Source organism: Sarcophilus harrisii, chromosome 5, assembly GCF_902635505.1.
Source record: "Sarcophilus harrisii chromosome 5, mSarHar1.11, whole genome shotgun sequence".
NCBI classification, from domain to species: Eukaryota; Metazoa; Chordata; class Mammalia; order Dasyuromorphia; family Dasyuridae; genus Sarcophilus; species Sarcophilus harrisii.
The window spans coordinates 140806033-140822548 of record NC_045430.1 but is presented as its reverse complement, the minus strand read 5'-3'; the positions used below and the strand labels follow the sequence as shown (position 1 = coordinate 140822548).

Below are 16516 nucleotides of genomic sequence, written 5' to 3'. Positions count from 1 at the left end.
TCAGGTCATTAGTAAAATGATTAACCAGCCCAGGGTAAAGAATAAATACCTGAGACTTTTCACTATATCCTTCCTACCAAGATAACATCAAAGCATTGATAGTTTCGTTTTGTTTTGTTTTTTTAGGTCTTACCATTCAAACAATGTTGAAACCATGCAACAAAATATCATCTGCCCCCCATCTCTCGTTGCTATAAGAATCACATGATTTGATCACATGATTTACTAACATCTAAATAAAGAATATCAACATTCCTCTGATCAACCAGTCTAATAAATTCATCCAAAAAAAAAAAAAAGTCAACGAAGTTGATGTAGTACAGTAGAAAGGGTACTACTTTTGGGCTCAAAAACCTGAGTTTGCCTTTCTCTTTAATCATTGTATGACAAATCTTTTAATCTCTCTGCCCTTCAGTTTACTCATCTATAAAATGAAGGGTTTGGATAGGATGTCTTTTAAGCTTCTTTTCAGCTCTAAATCCATCAAGCAAAAAAGGTGGGTTTTTTCAACATATTATTTATTACACACTTTATTTTAAGCCTTGTGCTAAAAAAATGAAGAATATGAAAAAGTCCAAAATAGGCCTTGCTCCCAGGGAACCTACATTCTAATGAAGGAAATAACATATACATCAGTACATAAAAAATTACAGAATGCAAGGAAGGTAACCTTTCAAGAGAAAGAAGGAGTAGGTGTGGAAATAAGGGAAAGGTCTTTTAGAAGATGTGGCCTAGAAATTATTCTTAATACAGCCATGCTATTTTTTGTGAATACCACTTCTTGTTCTGCATATTTATGATTGATTCAAATAACACATCTAGAATTTGATCAGGAAATGAACTCAAATCCTCTGATTTATAATTCATAATCTCTACTCATTTTCCCTTTTTACAATCTTCTTCTCTATATTTTCAGTACTTCTAGAATTAACCAAAATTTTTAAAAATTCATTAGTAAAGAGACATTTATTATACTGACCAGTTTTCTAAGTACTCTGGGAAAGTATACCTTTCAGAGGTAGAGTCTTATAATGGGTCTCATCATACCAAATTTCAATGAAATATGATTTCAAATTTTTTTCCTTGTCTTAACATCCCTAACATTGCCTTACTTGTTTCTTATGTGTATATATATATATATATATATATATATATATATACATATATATATTTTTTAATAGAAAACTGAAGACATGGATTTTTTTTCTATTTTCATTTCTAGATATTTTCACCCATGAATTTCTTCCTTTTTCTATTGCTATTTTCTATTCTACATCTGGCCTGATAGTTACTACTTATGATACCTAAGTTAATATTTTTAAAAATACATTTTTCTCCTATGTAGTCAATCAACAAGCATTTACTAAACACCTCTATGAACCAGGAGTTGTGCTAAGTGCAAAAACTTGTTCTTAAAAAAAACACTCTACTTTTGAGAAGTTATTTTCTTTTATTTAATCTTTTAAAATCATTTTGCTTAAACTTGCAAGATTCCAAACAAATATATTCTTATCACCTTTTGTTAAGCATACTTTGTCACTGATCAAAAACCCATCAATCCTAGATTTTAATCTATGATACAGAAATCCAAAACCAAAATATCCAAAATGTGCTAAATTTCATTTTCTTGACTGACTCTTGTTTTTCTAAATCTGCCTCTTTTTTGAAATCAGTTTTTCATCAAGGATAATGATCAGAGAGTTACTTGTATCCTTAAAATCTTGTTCCTTGCTGAAATTTCACAAACATTAGAAATGTGCTTAAGGTTGGCAGTATCACTTGTTCCTACATGAATTATAAATATATATATATATATATATATATATATATATATGTAATAGTCATCATATTAAAAATGTCCTCTCTGATTTCTTGGACAGAAGTTGTAAATACTTATTATTCATGTGCTTTTTTTGTCTTCTTTCATCAGAATATAAGCAACTTGTGATTAAGTCTTGTTTTATTCTTTGTATTTATGTATCCCCAGTGCATACCACAATGACTAGAACATCCTAAGCATTTAACAAATGCTTGTTAAGTGAATGGTTACCATAACTTCTGACAATACAGCCCCCTTCTCTATTATTAGTTCAACAAAAATCTACTTCAGCAGTCAGTTGCTAATTACTAGGATTTCCTCTGGCCCTTACTGGATAATCTCTCATTTGATTGCATTGTAGAGCCACATCATCATTTTGTATATGAAAAGGAACAGCTCCAACCTCTATAGGAAGAGTTCTTATCTTTACATGATTCAAAACATCCAATGATTCTTCTTAAGAATTCTGCTTTTCATCTTCTTTTCTTTTTCTTCTTTGTTTATATATTGAAGCTCTTCTGCACTTTAAGAAACACTTTGTTCTCCCTGATAATTTGAAGAAGAGACATGTTCTGCCTATCCTTTTACACTGTATTGTAGGACAGAGACTAGACTGAACTTTGGAAATGAAGAGTCTTTCAGCCTCAGTTTTCTATCTCTAAAATACGAATTGTAACAACTTCCTCAAAGGTTTGTCTCAATGATCAAATGAAATAATATATGTAAAGCATTTTATGAGCCTGGAAACACAACATAGATGTTAACATATTATTATAATTGTTACTATTATTGTTGTCGTTACTATACCATTGCAAATTTCTTCCTGTTCTCCACATTTGCTGGAAGTAAGGTTTTCAAATCCTTGCCTTATATATTAGCGTAGTTTTTATGGTCAGTTCTCATGGAGAATAGCTGAGGCAGATTCTCTGTGATAGTCTTCAATTCTGGATTCTACTTATCATCTAATTAATCAAACTAGTGAGTTTGATAGGTGTTAGAATCCTTACAAGGTGTTAAGTCACTAGAATTGATAGAAACAATGCTTATGGTTACACCTTTGAGAGTTCACACATTAGCTCACACTTTAGTTCACAAGTTCGGGAAATTCACAAATCAGAAACCCACAATCCCACTCTCTCAGAGGAGGAGTCAACCTTGGGGTTCACACTTTTAGGAGATCATATATAAGAAGCTCTTAGAGCAGTGGTTCTCAAAGTATAGTCTAGAGAATCCTGGGGATCTCTGAAACCCTTTTAGAGGGTCTACAAATTCAAAAATAGTTTTTATTTCCAATATGGTAAGTGTATATAAATATAATCCAGATAAACAAAAACTCTTTGGAGAGATCCTCAATAATTTTTAATAGGATAAAGATACTGAAAACAAAAGTTTGAGAATCACTGTCTTAGATCTTCAGTCAAGAGACTTGAAGTGATTGAGTGAGTGAGGAGTCAGTTGAGGAGATTGACAAACTAGAGACTGCAGTCGGGCAGAACTGGGGATTTGGAAGAGGAGAGGCTGAGGCTGGCAGAGGCAGAAATAAAGGACTAGCAACAAGAGCTCTCAGAACCAAGGAAAACCGGCCTATTTTGGAAGAGACAATAAAAGACTGTGCTTTAATCCCTGGCTGCATTTGAGGTGATTATTACACGGAACCAATACTAAGGCTGCTTGCAGAAACCTCCCCAAGAAATCTGCTCCCAGAGAGAACCATTATATTAGAGAAAAGAAGAGAACACTACATTTTCTCTCCCCAGGCATTCCATCTTTCCCCCTTTCTTCTTTTATCTTTTGCTTTAACACTTTCTCCTTAAATCATTAGTTTGCTTAACCTTGAGTTCTGTTTGAAGATGAATCCTGAATCTTCTCTTGCTCTAAACCAAACTTTTCCCACTAAATCCAGAAGTCAAAAGTCTCTATATTCCTTGCATAACTCTGAATTTCCCATCAAATGCTAGCAGAATAGCTGAAAGAAATTCAAAGCTTCTTCCTAAAAAAAAAATATATATATATATATAGAGAGAGAGAGAATACTATTCAGATCCACTTCTGCAATCTACTTTGATATAACAATGGATGAAACTTTATTTGGGGAAGAATATAAATTATCGCAACATACAGAACTGTATAGAATCTCCTGGAAGAGTTCTCTACATATTCAGAGGAATTTGACTTAATAGTACGCTGAGGAAAAAACCAAGGTAATGAAGAATTTTAGCTGACTCGATATTAACCTGAATTTAGATGGATATATTAGAGAACTTGCTCAATAATATGTTTATCTGGAATAGACAATACAAATGATCAACAAAAAAGTCAGGCAATAAGTTGAAAGAAAGAACAGAGTGAGCAAAATTGATTTAGGAATTGCTTTTTTCTTTAATGACCCCCTTCTTTCCATGGAAGAAAAGGCTTATCTTTTCAATAATTATATTTTACTGGTGCTGTTCAATGGCAACAAGACAGGATATAGCAGTGTCTCTAAGGAACTGAAAATAAACATATGCAAAGATCAATGGTAAGAACAAGAAGGCTGCAAAATATGACCGATGAAGAACTCTGTAGAACAGTAATAAAGGATGTCATCAAAACATTGTATGACAGGAAGAGAAAATGGGATCATCACATGAGTTGAAGGATGAAAGGTGAACAGAGTACTCCATTGGTATGCTAAAGATACTGAGAGAAAGATTGGGACTTTAAATGGTAAAGTTTTACAAGAACATGGACAAGGTTTACACAGGTATAGATGAGTTGTGATTTGCTCTTTTGTAGGAATGCCCCAAAAGATGAGATATCAGGACTATTTGAATATTAAGTACTGCGGACTGAAGAGAGAAGTTTCAGTTGAATGATGAGGCTGAAACCAGATTACAAATGGGGATGAGGACTGTGAAAGGATAGACAATGAGCATAGGTAGCATTTTCTAAGAAGGCAGGGTAGAGATGCAGGATAGCAGCCCATGTGATGGCAAGTGTAAAGGAGTTAGTCTTACAACAGAAAAAAGGCCACCTCATTAGGAAACTAATGAAATCTCAGCTGAGAACATATAAGGAAGCTTGTGAAAGAAAGTTAAAGTTTGAAATAGCTTCTGTAGGAAGAATAGAATAAATTAGGGAGAAATGAAATGATTGCATCACCACATTGAATTCATAGTTGAAGTCAGATGCCATAAATCTGTACTACAGAGTCAACTTAGTTATAGGACTTTCTTTAGGATTTAGGGCAATTCATGGATGTAGTTTGGCATGGGATACATGGAGGCAGGACAAAAGAGGAAAGGATCTAAAGTAATGACAGAGTGAAGTTAAACTTGTTAACTATAGGAAAAAAAACATTGACAGAGGAAGGGGAAATCAGAGCATTAAATAGTGGCCAACAGAAATACTAAGGAAGAGAAGCAGCCATTCATTTAGCAAACATTTATAATGTAACAGGAAGGGGCAACTAGTTGGTGAAGTGGATAGAGCACCAGCCCTGAAGTCAGGAGGACTTGAGTTCAAATCTGGTCTCAAACACTTAACATTTCCTAGCTGTGTGACCCTGGGCAAGTCACTTAACCCCAACTGCCTCAGGAAAAGAAAAAAAGAAAAGAAAAAGCAACATAGCAGGAATTGTGCTAAATCTTTGGAAATAAAAAGAAGAACAAAAATATCACTTTTGCTCTCAAGAGGCTCCCATTCTAATGGAGAACACAACATGAAAACAATATATGCACACATATTTATGTATGTAATGTAAATTAAAAGTAATCTTTCAGGAAAGGCATAAATTGCAGGAACAGAAAAAGGCTTCCTGCAAAAGGTAGAATTAGAGGTTGAAATAAGGGCAAAGAATATTTTACAAGAACTAAGAAAAGGAATCAAAAATGGAGATTATGATCATGTAGAGGAATGTCAATTTTTTTTATTATGGAAATAGAGTTTGTGTGTAATGTTGAGGCATAAGGTATTACCATTCTATGTAAATATAAGGTGGAACAAAGTAGTCATTGAATTTGAGGAAACTGAGAAAACCAATAGATTTAAGGTTTTGGAAGATCAGTGAATGTTGAAGTAGCCTAGCAAAAAGTTAGGAGTTAGAAAGATGATGAAGAGAGTGATCCCATTAATACACTTATTGTAAAAGAGAAGAGAACTATAATAGCGTATGTAGACCTGTTATGGGCCAGAACTCTGAACTTGAAACAAGAATTCTTACAAAGTGCTAACTCAGTGGAATTGATGAGACAATGGTTATGTAGTTTAGCATGGTGATTAATAGTTCTCTAAGTTCAATATGATTGATTTAATCTTACAACAAATAATGGTTTCTTAGTGACATAATGATTGGTTTATACTCAGTGTAGATCATATAAAGCTGCGACAAACTCAGCCAGAGGGAGAGCCAGAGACAGATTCAGAAGGACTCAGAGACAGACTCAGAAGAGCTAGACACAGTCTCAGAAGGGAGGCAGAGCCAGATTCATTCACTTCATCTCACAGCACAGTGGTGACTCTCCTCCTTCACTTCTCCACTGAAACCAAGACTCCTGAAAGGCTCTCAAGAAAGCTGGCCCAGGCCCCAGGCAAGGAAACTAGATTGTGAAAGAGATAATAAAGGATTTGGACTTTAACACTGACAATTCTTGTGGTGATTGCCCCAAGGCTTCCCCAAACCTCCAGAAAACCACCAAGAGCATTACATAGACATAATACTTCTTTTTTCTGAAACAGGTTAAGAACTAAGGGAAATTTGTTTAATATAGATCATCTAGATTGTGTAATGGATAGAGTGATAGGAGGTTCCCCTCATCAAGAGTAAGATCAAGAGTACCATTGAAAGTCAGGAAAACTCAACTTTGTGAGTTTAAATCTGGCCTCAGACACTTATTTATTAGATGTGAGATGCTAAGTAACTCATTTAACCCTATTTGCCCCAGTTCCTCATTTGTGAAATGAGCTAGAGAAGGAAAGGGTAAACTACTCTGATATTTGTTCCATGAAATCCCCAAATGGGATCACTATGACTTAGGACTAAAAAATGATTGAACTTCTAGGTAGCTTTGAGAGGGAAAGCTATATGACACACTGGAAGAGCTGAGAGTCAAAAAAAACTATCTTTGTGAGTTCAAATCTAACTTCAGATATTTATTAGCTGTGTGACACTGACCAAATTATTTCACTTTATTTGCCTCAGTTTCCTCATCTATAAAGCAGAAAGAAATGCCAAACTACTCTAGCACCTTGTGAAGAAAACCCCAAATGGGATCACAAAGAGTCAGACAGGACTGAAAAAAATGACAACACAAATCAGGAGTTCCGCAGTGCCCAAACAAAGAGATGGAAAAGTTAGGATGAGATGTGGGAGGGAAAAGTTTAAAGTGAATAAAGGTTAGAAGTGGGACTTTAGGGACATTAATTCTTAACCTCCTCCTAATGCCAGTAACACCTATATAGGTGTTACATCCATTTATGTGAATGCATACGTGTGTGTATTCATATGTGTATGCCATCTTGTTAGTACTTTTCTGGGTTTTTTTGATAGGGGAGAATCATAGTAGGTAGAAAGAAGTATTTAAATCTGTTCTTTCATCCACTTTAGAATCTCTAAGATATAGAAATTTCCTCTACTAATGTTGATAGACAGCTTATCTGTGAAATAAAAGTGGTGACTTACTCAGCTATTATATATCATAGTCAGAACTTGAACTCAGATCTTCTGACTTTAAGGCTAGACTATTTACTGCCTCTCACCTTATACAAAGCAAACATTTAATCTCAAATTGGCAGAATTAATCAGAGACAATAGGACAGGACCAAAACAGTGATTGCAAGAAACAAAATAGAAAGAAGTGTATTACATGAATTCTCCCTGCTAAAATTATATTTTATTCTAATTGCCAGTAGAGGTTACACAACTCCCCTCTCCCCCAACCTTTCCAGCTAAGGACAGAAACTTCTGTCTGTTTTCAATGCTTATCACACAGTATTTTGTTCACAATAAGTACCTAATGAATGCTTTTTTTGTAATTGAACTGAGTTATGAAACAGCCTGTGCAAAGACATGTGAAAGAAAGTGAACACCGAAGGAAAGAGCTGCAAAGGAGCAGACTGTGTGGTGCAAATTTCAGATGAGAGCAGACAGCTAGGTTAAGATTAGCTAGTGGTACATTGAGAGTGTTAGAAGTTTCTATTAGGCTTATTATCCTTAATTCCTATATATGTCATTCATCAAGGGAGAGCCCAAGGTGCATTGGCAGCACATGGATTCTCTCCAGGGAGAAAATATTCTGTAACAGAAAGAGTGCAGGAGTAGAAGTAGAAAAACAGAGGTCTCAGTTTTCACTTCTCTGAAACCTCAAACATGTCTGTTAACCTCAATTTCTCTCCATATGTTCATCCTCTTGATATGATGAAGAACATTACTTGTTTCCATACCTTGCTTATGAAATTATATGTCTAAAGTACTTTGAAAGAATGACACTATATAAAAGGATGAATACTACATAATGAAAACTTTTTAAGATACAGGGAAAAAACAGTAAAATTCAAAGAATGGGTGGAATGAGCTGCTAAAGTATCTCATGGATAATTGTCCACTTACACCCAGCCCTCAAGAGGAAAAGGAAGCAATAAATTTGTCTCTAACTCACCACATGTTTTAATTGCACAGTACTCCCAAGGGGTGTCAGGGTCAAGAGTATAGCACCATGGCCTCGGCTTGCCATCAGGATTGCGGCAATAATTATCATCAAAGCCCTTGTCAGGATATCTGCAAACCACACCAAGAAACGTGTCATGTAAATCTGCCTGGAGACACCACCCAACACTCTGTTCAAGGAGTGCTTTTCAACTAAGATTTTCCTGTGAGCTGGGGAAAAGAGAAATTTCACTGGAGTTGTGCCTTATTAGAATTTGCTACCATGAGGTTGACATTAATATGCTATTGAGTGTGGGGTACTACATACAGTTAACTCTGCTAATTGTTTAAGGCCTTTCTAGTGGCCCAGAACCAGAGACAAAAACTGAATCTCTATCACATAGAATCCAATTAAAATTGGATTACACAAACAAGACCTGCCATAGAATGCTCTTTAAGAAAACTGGTCCTTCTGTAAAACATCTTATTGAGTTTAAAATTAAAATTATGTTTCAATAGCTCCATTATTAATGACTACTATATTCCACTAACAGAGCATTTCTAGGTCATGCCCTCATCATCTTCATAGTAAAAAAGCAAATACTTATACATTGCTCTGTCCTACATTTAACTTATTAGATCTGAATTTGTTGTTTGATTTTAATTGTTACCATATTCCCTGAGGTATTACCTAAAAGAGAAGTGCCATTTTTTAAACAGGGGTTTAATTAGAAAAGGATCAAACAAATGCCTTAGTAAATGCCCAAAATAAGAGGGGAAATGAAATTTCTTCATAATTATTTGTATTTTTGTTCATATATTTAAAATTGATTAGACTTGTTTAAATAGACACATAAAATTTCAAGGCAAAATGAAATGAATAATAGAGATAATTACCAAAATAATTCACACTCAAGCTATTTCTTGTGGGCGAAAAATTGGGAGTTTGGATGCATCTACATTCATTGCACAGTATTCACATACACAATCTCACTAATTCATCAGAACAATCCTATGTTTTTGTTTTGCATTTGTTTTAATTCTTCATTTCTCATCACCTGTATAGTTCATGTTAATAATATATATGACTTGAAAAAGGCACATTAAAAAACAAACATTTTATTTCATGGGATCTACATTTTGGATGTAGAATTTGAAGATATCTTTAATCCATAAAAAGGAAACCAGACTCCAAGAGAATATAATTTGCCCAAGATCACTTAGGTAATACGTTGCAAATTTGGGATTTAAACTCAATTTCTCTGACTCTTAATTTAGCAATCTTTACATTGTGTATATATCTGCTCCAGAAATGCATTTAAAGGTCAATAGTAGTGATAGCCAATTTATTATCTGCTCCCATAGTTTAGATCTACAGGATTGTTAATGAATCTTCCTCTTCTATACCTCTCCCTTCCCTCAAGACATGCAAAAATCAAAGAATTGAGTCATGCAAATGTTCTAGTATACCCTATTTGCTACATTATTTGTCCTCAGAAGTATCCTGATGGTGAGAATTCCAACCACTGGGGGCTTGAGTTAGTGTCAGATGGAGCCATAACTCTGTAATTATGTCCTCATCATGAACTCTTTTTCCTAGAACTCTGATGGTCCTGAAAACTGTATCTAAAGTATCATACATATTAAGGGAAAGATTCTAACTGTTTATTGGGCCATTGGTACAGTCTACATCATCCCCAAAGTGGGAATGTAGAAGGGTTTGAACTGGTGATTACAAGAGAACTTTTAAAAGTAGAGCCAACACAAAATCAGGAGACATGTTTACCTCTCTGGTAAGAATTTGTGTCGGTGTGGTGTCTGGTGATCCCAGCGCTGACATATCTTGCCTGATTCAGTATGATCCATGGGACCTCGGTAACTTTCCCCATTGCAAGTCATACACTCAACTACCAAAAGAAAAGTAAATATTAGCATGTTAGTAGCCTAAGACAGGGCTAAAAAGGACACCACTGCTGTATGAAAATATCAATCTTTTCAATCATGAAATTTTTTAAAATGATATTTTAATAGAGTATTCTAGTGTAGGATGTTATAAAAGTATTGTTTTTAAGCTTAGTGTAAAAATATCCCTTCAGCCAGCTTCAGAATGGTGTAATAGGAGATGATGTATTGAAAAATCAAATTTAAAACCTTAAATTTAAAACATATTTAGGATAGTGTCAGATTACTCTGAATGTGAAGTACTAGCTATCTAAGATTTGGTTGTTTCAATCAGATCAAGATCAAAATCAGAATGTAATCACCAGGCAAAAAGCATCTAAAAGATTTTAAACATATTCCAAGGGTTACTTTCTCCCCAGAGGCCCTAAAACCATTCATTTTCTATACCAACTGAGTTACTAACAGAGCAAGTTATTCACCCTATAATGATCTAATAGGTTATAATAAAATAAAAGCCAGACACCCAAAATAGAGGTCACAGGAAGGTAACCAATCAATCTAGGAAGTCATATTGTCTTGTGTCAGAAACTATGTTTTATCCAATAGACATATTTAAGCATCCCAATTAATCCACAGACTGTATTAATAATAATGTTGACTAAAATAGGATTTCTCTTAATTTTTTTCTTATATGTAGATATTGTACATAATTGTTAATACAAAATCACATAATAGAAATTGTCCTGTATTTAATTTGTTGTATTTTCTCCTCTTTAAAGGTACAAACTGAACCTGCCAGCTAACCAACTTTTATTAATCACTTATTATATGTCAAGACATCGTGCTAGGTGCTGGTGATAGAAAGACTGATCATGAAATAATTTATGTTCATAAAGACTTTACCCTATAAAAAAATATGTCTATTTTAGACAACAAACTTCCTTCACAAATGTTATGCTGAGAACTTTAGTCTCACTATATTCTGGTCTTTTATCTTTAGCATTTCTTAACTGAACATGGGATTCTTCAAATGATTAAATGATGCTATGATATAACACATACAAAAGAAAAACATCAATGCTTATCTTTCCTGGAAATTATTCCCGGAAGTTTGTACTTATTGTATAATTTGCTTGGGTACTACTGCTATTATTTCAGGGTGAATTTGGTGTCTACTGATATTAAGCTGAAGAGAACTGGAGCATCTTCAAATTTAATCTGCCCCAGTGATAAACAGATAAAACTAGAAGGTTAAAGTCAGGAATATATGTGCTTTTACTGATCATTTTATTATAATAATGTTTCAGGTATGAACACATCATTACTCTGTTTTCCCACTTTTGATTCCTTTCATTGTTGACTTATCTGTACACCAAGACAAAGCACTGATTCAGACTTTTCTTCATTCACAAGATGAGAAGCCCCAGCCAATTAAATTTTGCAAGTACCTACTATGTGAATGAAAGGGGCTAACAACACATTGTTGAAGGAATTTGGATTGATCTAGATCCTCTACACTGATCATTTTCACATTGATACCTTTCAAATAGGTCAGATGTCAGGACATTTCAGTTTCACATATGAATGGTTTACACAGTTATTTAGTTTTGACCCTTCTATATTTTGCTGTGTTTTTATATAAGAAAAGTGAAATTCTTTGTTTCCTCCTTTTCTCAGAATAAGACTATGGAAAGTTTCGTTATTGCATGTAAGCAATATGTAAATAGTCAAATATAAATGTCTCCTATGTCTTCCTCCTGCAGGTGTAACTTTTCCTTAATAATATATTTTAAACATAGTTACAAGAATTGATCCATTTTCATTATTAGGATTAAGTGAGATAATAAAAATAATGTATTTTGTAAACTCTAAAGTACTATATGGATGCTGCTTATCACTATCAATCTCATTATCATTTATTGAACATATGCTTTATATTCCACATTATAGTTAGTACAATGGAAGATGGAGAAGAGGTATGTAGAATGGATACAAGAATAAATGTAAATCTAAGACTTGTGTTTATGGAATCCATAATCTAGTTGGAGAAGCAAGATATACAAACATAATGGAAGCTATATGATTGTTTATTATAGTAATTTATGATTATATGTTGGAATGTGTTGGAAAGGTAGATTTTGCAAGATAAAATGGGCAACTGAGATCAGGGAAGGCATAACAGTGGAAGTATGACTAAAGATGCACCTTAGCATATGGACAGCAAATGAAGAGTCAGAAAAAACAGGGAAGAGGGAAAGTCATTAGCAAATTATTTGGAAATTAGGAAAATATTAGGAAACTAATATACAGCTGAAGGTATAATATAATCAAAGGTGATCAGGGGTGGAACCCTCTAACTAAAAGGAATGAGCTTACTGAATGAAAAGACAGTATTAATCAAATTAATCATTAATTAATTAACTGATCTTGCAGGGGTACTGGAAGGGGGAATAGTAATAGAGCAATTGGTTGGGTAAGGTGACATCAGATTCAAAAAGTAAAAAGGCTTTAAAGTCACACTAAGGAATTTGAACAATATACCTCAGATCTAAGATGTAATGGCATACAAAGATATAGATTTATATTATATAGATATTGCATATAAACATACATACACATGATCAGAAAACTCAGTTTTACATGTAGTCAATGAAATCCTTCAGCATTTTATTCCCCTCTTCCCTTTATAAATAGTGAAAGGAGCTCTATGTTAGATACTTACCTGGCTGAGTCAAAGAGGGGAAAAATAAGAGGAAAAAGGGAAAATGGCTTGAGCATCTTACCCAAGATGAGTAAATTGAATTTTTTCAGGAATCTTTTTCCCTAACTCATGTTTCTAGTCTAGTACAGGAGGACCACCTTCAGTAATTCAATGCATGGCAAGAAAATGAGAGAAGGATAAACCAAGGAGTATCTTTTCTTCCCCATCCCATGTCCATACACACATTTCAGAATTCCAAGATCTCAATCAAATTTGGCAGGAATGGTGTAGTACCAGCAGCAAAAAAATACTTTTCTGAAAGGACTTCCCACTGAAGGACTCCAACAGCTGACGGACTCCAACAGCTGACAATAGTTCAATCACACTGAAAAGGATAAATATGGCTCTTTCGCTTTGCTACTGGTCCTCCTCCACTTATTTTAGCATCCTATTTAAAGACTTCAATAAAATCTTTATTATTTTCTATACCAGCTACAATGAATCCTTCACATTTAAAGATCAAAATAAAATATTGTATTCAGCCACATAAGAAAATACATAACCTAAATAATGAACATAAAGTATAAAAAAAAGTCCATTAATCTGATGCAGCTTTAACATCTTTCTGATGGCAGCAAGAAATGAAAAATGAACAGATTTGTTTTGTTCCATAAGTTGTTCAATGTAAAAGTATATATGATATTCATTTATACATTAAAAGAATGATTTGTAAATATTCTGTAACTATGCCTATGCTATTTTGAATCCTTTTACTAAAGTTTATAATAATGTGCTAGGAAAGAACATCTTCAGATAAATAGAAGTCATTCTGACATTTATTTATATAAAGTCAATTTCTCTCTTCTGAATTATTATTACTTCACAAACATCACACATAAACATAGTTAATTATTCTTTTTGTAAATGAATGACTTAATTGAATGAAGAATATATATAATAGAATCAGTTCATTGATGGGGAAATTTCTGTAATATTGTAGAGAACAACAGATGACAGCACTTTTCATTTGAAAATTTTTTCTTAAATATTGTAATAGGCTTGTGGTTTAACTTTTTAATATTTTGTTATTTTCTAGATCGAATTAAATTTGTGTATTAAGATGTTTTCATTACATCATGTCTAACTTAGTTCATAATGCTCTGAGAAAACAAATGTTTCTATTAATTCCAATTAATAGAACTTATAGGTGAAAGATCCACTTTTCAAAGAAAAGCATAATTGACATCTAGTTTAAATACCTAATTTATAACAAATTTCACTTAATTTCTAACAACTTTTAGCTAGCTATTGTGGATGTCGCTATCTTCATAGAAGTTAAAAAATTGTAAATGCTATGTCAAATCATTTGTCCCAGACATTAATGGAAAGTGATGCTTCACCATGACATGAAAATCACTTCATCTATTAATAGGCTTTGGTAGGTCTTAATAAGTTGAAAGGCTTCAAATATGGTCCCAACAATAGATTATATATGCTGTGGGGACCAATCTTGCTAAATTCCAAGAGGCTCCTCACTAGAAATAGCTACTAGATCACAAGTATTTTCATGATGGCGGCTAATCCATGCAACATAAAAACAAATATAAACTTTGTATTTTAAATGATGAGCTAACTATCCTGCAAATTGCAACATGAGCAACAGATATCTTTGTACTGGTCCCATTTTATTAATAATAATGATGTGAACATGTGGGTAGAAGAACCAATACATGTTCTATTTAAGAGTTTTTGATTTGTAGGTTTTCTTTCCTACTGCCAAATAAATTTTAGATAATATCTATCTTTGTGTTTTTGTTTTATTTTTTTCATAGAAAAAAATCAAAATATACTTTTGTAATTGGAACTATATTATAATCCTCTTAAAACATGGCTTATTATAACATTAATTCAAATAATCACTAAATAGTGCTCAAGCTATCAAATTAGACTATAAAGATAGTCCAAGTCCCAAATATTATACTATTAGGTTTCCATTTCATATTTAAAATAATTTCCAAGTAATGTGATTATACACTGCAGTGATATGGGGGTGGGATGGAAAGGGAAGTAGGGTCCTCTCTTAGCCTTTGCTTTTACTCTGATTCCTAATTTTAAGCCTTCTTTTCTGAGTAGGAACGAATGCAGACAATTCAGAGACCAAAAGTGCACAGACTAATAAGATAAGGGAAGCTGGAAAAGTGTTCTTTGCTTTCACTTCCCTTCTCACAGTCTATGATAGTCATTCAGTCAAGCAGCCAGCCAGTCAGTCATCTGACTGAAGTCAGTAGATTTGGGGGACAGCTCAGAACTTTTCCACATAAACTGTAGCAATGGAGACCCTCTAAAAATAGGAACTTCTCTCCCATGTGTAAATTTACTTCAAATGCTTTGTTATACCCTTGTTCATACAAAACAGACTTGTTCATAGTTACCACAGACAAGTTTATTTTTTTTTTTGAAGAAAACATGGAGAAAGTTATAATGAACAAAATGTGATATGGAATGGAAAGTGATAGTTTACAAAGCAAAAATGGAACTGGCTCTAGCACAAAGTTAAATTAGCTTTAAATCAATGAACAATTTAAAAAATTACTCTATAACAATTAACCAACAATGATAGTAATGAAAATCATCCTAATATCAAATGAATGCATGTGGAGGAAAATTGTCAAATAAGGCCTTTGGTCCATAGCAAACTAATGAAACATCTTGCTTGAAAACATGGGCACTATTCCAGTAAACCCCTGAGTACTTTAAAAAACAACAACAATGAAACATTGAATTCCTAATACAACAGAATTCATGTTTTGAATGTGTTTTAAAAAGTCGAATTTCTGACAAAAGTCATGGTTCCAGCTATTTAGCAGCCAGATTTACCTAAGTAAATAAAACCACAGACAATACTGAAATGCTTATTCTTCCATCTTGTGAGCCATTCAGTTTTCCACTGCAATAGTATGGACAATGCCCATTTATGCTGCGGGAGGAGGTAAAAAAATGGATTTGAGGTGCCTTCAGTCAAGAAAGCTTGGGAACCACTACTGTAACCTCTCAGATAATATTCTGCGTTGTGCTCAATGCTTCCCATATGTCCAGTAAAGCACAAGTACCAAGTCCTCCAAAGCACAGAGTAAAAAGGCTTGCATTGTCCCAATTCTATATTCTTCTCCGGTGTCTTCTAGGACAAAGCTTCCACAGAAGCAGCTGTCTGGTGAGTGGAATTGATACACGACTAACAGGTCTACTCCCTAACCTGCCCCTTTGGGAATTGTAAGGAAGGGGCCGAAGCAAGGAGGAGCAATGTGTGTGTGCACATGTGCATACCCCTGAATGAGAGAGTTTCTCCCTCTCCTGCACTCCCCCTGAAGGGATTCCTGAAGCTACCTCAAGGCTCTCTCTGTGGGGTTTAACTCATCCAGCTCCTATTGCCACCTGCAGGAGAGAACCATGTTCATTATTTTGCATTCAAACT

At 33.9% G+C, this 16516-nt stretch overlaps 1 protein-coding gene across 6 annotated transcripts in view; it reads right to left on the bottom strand.

Annotated features, from left to right (window-relative positions):
- The window catches only part of HGF (hepatocyte growth factor), a 105184-nt gene that overhangs the window by 59608 nt on the left and 29060 nt on the right, over positions 1 to 16516 (bottom strand). For 5 of the 6 annotated variants that reach the window (XM_023504735.2, XM_031938662.1, XM_003771459.3 and 2 more), the window contains 2 exons: positions 10228 to 10348; positions 8455 to 8573 (listed from right to left, as the gene is read on the bottom strand). In XM_023504735.2, the coding sequence (XP_023360503.1) occupies positions 8455 to 8573; positions 10228 to 10348 (240 nt within the window). Of the gene's footprint in view, positions 1 to 8454; positions 8574 to 10227; positions 10349 to 11974; positions 16477 to 16516 lie in introns of those variants that run through there. The other variant, XM_031938664.1, reaches the window with a different exon arrangement.